The 3,141-nt window shown below is 54.2% G+C and overlaps 1 protein-coding gene across 1 annotated transcript in view; it reads left to right on the forward strand.

Moving 5' to 3' along the window:
- Positions 1–2,868: 2,868 nt before the first annotated feature.
- LOC140430891 (septin-7-like) overlaps positions 2,869–3,141 on the forward strand; it is a 147,694-nt gene continuing 147,421 nt past the window's right edge. Inside the window, exon 1 of the mRNA XM_072518670.1 lies at positions 2,869–2,988. Coding sequence (XP_072374771.1) covers positions 2,980–2,988 — 9 coding nt within the window. The 5' untranslated portion in view covers positions 2,869–2,979. The remainder of the gene's footprint in view (positions 2,989–3,141) is intronic.

Below are 3,141 nucleotides of genomic sequence, written 5' to 3' on the forward strand. Positions count from 1 at the left end.
ACCAGTCTCTCTGTGACTGAGTGACCAGTCTCTCTGTGACTGAGTGACCAGTCTCTCTGTGAGTCAGTGACCAGTCTCTATGTGAGTGAGTGACCAGTCTCTCTGTGAGTGACTGACCAGGCTCTCTCTGTGAGTGAGTGACCAGGCTGTGTGAGTGCGTGACCAGTCTGTGTGAGTGAGTGACCAGTCTCTCTGTGTGTGAGTGACCAGCCTCTCTGTGAGAGTGACCAGCTTCTCTGTGAGTGAGTGACCATTCTTTCTGTGACTGAGTGACCAGTCTCTATGATAGTGAGTGACCAGTCTCTCTGTGGCTGAGTGACCAGGCTCTCTGTGAGTGGGTGACCAGGCTCTCTGTGAGTGAGTGACCAGTCTCTCTGTGAGTGAGTGACCAGGCTCTCTGTGAGTGAGTGACCGGGCTCTCTGTGAGTGAGTGACAAGTCTATCTGTGAGTGAGTGACCAGGCTCTCTGTGAGTGAGTGACCAGGCTCTCTGTGAGTGAGTGACAAGTCTATCTGTGAGTGAGTGACCAGGCTCTCTGTGAGTGAGTGACCCGTCCCTCTGTGTGTGAGTGACCAGTCTCTCTGTTAGTGAGTGACCAGTCTCTCTGTGTGAGTGACCAGTACCCCTGTGTTTGAGTGACCAGTCTCTCTGTGAGTGAGTGACCAGTCCCTCTGTGAGTGAGTGACCAGGCTCTCTGTGAGTGAGTGACCAGGCTCTCTGTGAGTGAGTGACCAGTCTCTCTGTGAGTGAGTGACCAGGCTCTCTGTGAGTGAGTGACCAGGCTCTCTGTGAGTGAGTGACCAGGCTCTCTGTGAGTGAGTGACCAGGCTCTCTCTGTGAGTGAGTGACCAGTCTCTGTGTGAATGAGTGACCAGGCTGTCTGTGAGAGAGTGACCAGTCTCACCATGAGTGAGTGACCAGTCTCTGTGTGAGTGAGTGACCAGTCTGTGTGATTGAGTGACCAGTCTCTGTGTAAGTGACCAGGCTCTCTGTGTGTGAGTGACCAGTCTCTCTGTGAGTGAGTGACCCGTCTCTCTGTGATTGAGTGACCATGCTCTCTGTGAGTAAGTGACCAGGCTCTGTGTGTGTGAGTGACCAGTATCTCTGTAAGTGACCAGGCTCTGTGTGTGTGAGTGACCAGTATCTCTGTAAGTGACCAGTCTCTCTGTGTGTGAGTGAGCAGTCTCCCTTTGTGGGAGTGACCAGGCTCTCTGTGAGTGAGTGACCCGTCCCTCTGTGTGTGAGTGACCAGTCTCTCTGTGTGAGTGACCAGTACCTCTGTGATTGAGTGACCGGGCTCTCTGTGAGTGAGTGACCAGTCTCTCTGTGACTGAGTGACCAGTCTCTCTGTGACTGAGTGACCAGTCTCTCTGTGAGTCAGTGACCAGTCTCTATGTGAGTGAGTGACCAGTCTCTCTGTGGCTGAGTGACCAGTCTCTCTGTGAGTGAGTGACCAGGCTCTCTGTGAGTGAGTGACCAGTCTCTCTGTGAGTGAGTGACCAGGCTCTCTGTGAGTGAGTGAGCAGGCTCTCTGTGAGTGAGTTACCAGGCTCCCTGTGACTGAGTGACCAGGCTCTATGTGAGTGAGTGACCAGTCTCTCTGTGAGTGAGTTACCAGGCTCTCTGTGAGTGACTGACCAGGCTCTCTCTGTGAGTGAGTGACCAAGCTCTATGTGAGTGGGTGACCAGTCTCTCTGTGACTGAGTGACCAATCCCTCTGTGAGTGAGTTACCAGGCTCTCTGTGAGTGACTGACCAGGCTCTCTCTGTGAGTGAGTGACCAGGCTGTGTGAGTGCGTGACCAGTCTGTGTGAGTGAGTGACCAGTCTCTCTGTGTGTGAGTGACCAGCCTCTCTGTGAGAGTGACCAGCTTCTCTGTGAGTGAGTGACCATTCTTTCTGTGACTGAGTGACCAGTCTCTATGATAGTGAGTGACCAGTCTCTCTGTGGCTGAGTGACCAGGCTCTCTGTGAGTGGGTGACCAGGCTCTCTGTGAGTGAGTGACCAGTCTCTCTGTGAGTGAGTGACCAGGCTCTCTGTGAGTGAGTGACCGGGCTCTCTGTGAGTGAGTGACAAGTCTATCTGTGAGTGAGTGACCAGGCTCTCTGTGAGTGAGTGACCAGGCTCTCTGTGAGTGAGTGACAAGTCTATCTGTGAGTGAGTGACCAGGCTCTCTGTGAGTGAGTGACCCGTCCCTCTGTGTGTGAGTGACCAGTCTCTCTGTTAGTGAGTGACCAGTCTCTCTGTGTGAGTGACCAGTACCCCTGTGTTTGAGTGACCAGTCTCTCTGTGAGTGAGTGACCAGTCCCTCTGTGAGTGAGTGACCAGGCTCTCTGTGAGTGAGTGACCAGTCTCTCTGTGAGTGAGTGACCAGGCTCTCTGTGAGTGAGTGACCAGGCTCTCTGTGAGTGAGTGACCAGGCTCTCTGTGAGTGAGTGACCAGGCTCTCTGTGAGTGAGTGACCAGGCTCTCTCTGTGAGTGAGTGACCAGTCTCTGTGTGAATGAGTGACCAGGCTGTCTGTGAGAGTGACCAGTCTCACCATGAGTGAGTGACCAGTCTCTGTGTGAGTGAGTGACCAGTCTGTGTGATTGAGTGACCAGTCTCTGTGTAAGTGACCAGGCTCTCTGTGTGTGAGTGACCAGTCTCTCTGTGAGTGAGTGACCAGTCTCTCTGTGATTGAGTGACCATGCTCTCTGTGAGTAAGTGACCAGGCTCTGTGTGTGTGTGACCAGTATCTCTGTAAGTGACCAGGCTCTGTGTGTGTGAGTGACCAGTATCTCTGTAAGTGACCAGTCTCTCTGTGTGTGAGTGAGCAGTCTCCCTTTGTGGGAGTGACCAGGCTCTCTGTGAGTGAGTGACCAGCCTCCCTTTGAAGGAGTGACCATGCTCTCTCTCTCTCTCTCAGAGGGTGCGGTTCCTGCCACGGGAGTGACCGCTCCCGGAGTGATGTCAGCAAATGGGCTGAAGGGATCATTGTGATGCTGATGGTGAGCCAATGGTTTGTCGGGATCCCCGGGGCCGCGCACAGGAGCGCTCTCAGCGCGCGAGGACGAGCACGGGAGGCGAGCCGGCTGAGCAATCGCACGTCGTCTGGTGTTGATACCGGGAGCGCGTTGGGCGGGTTCACGGTGCGGGCACCG

Source organism: Scyliorhinus torazame, chromosome 10, assembly GCF_047496885.1.
Source record: "Scyliorhinus torazame isolate Kashiwa2021f chromosome 10, sScyTor2.1, whole genome shotgun sequence".
Lineage (NCBI taxonomy): Eukaryota > Metazoa > Chordata > Chondrichthyes > Carcharhiniformes > Scyliorhinidae > Scyliorhinus > Scyliorhinus torazame.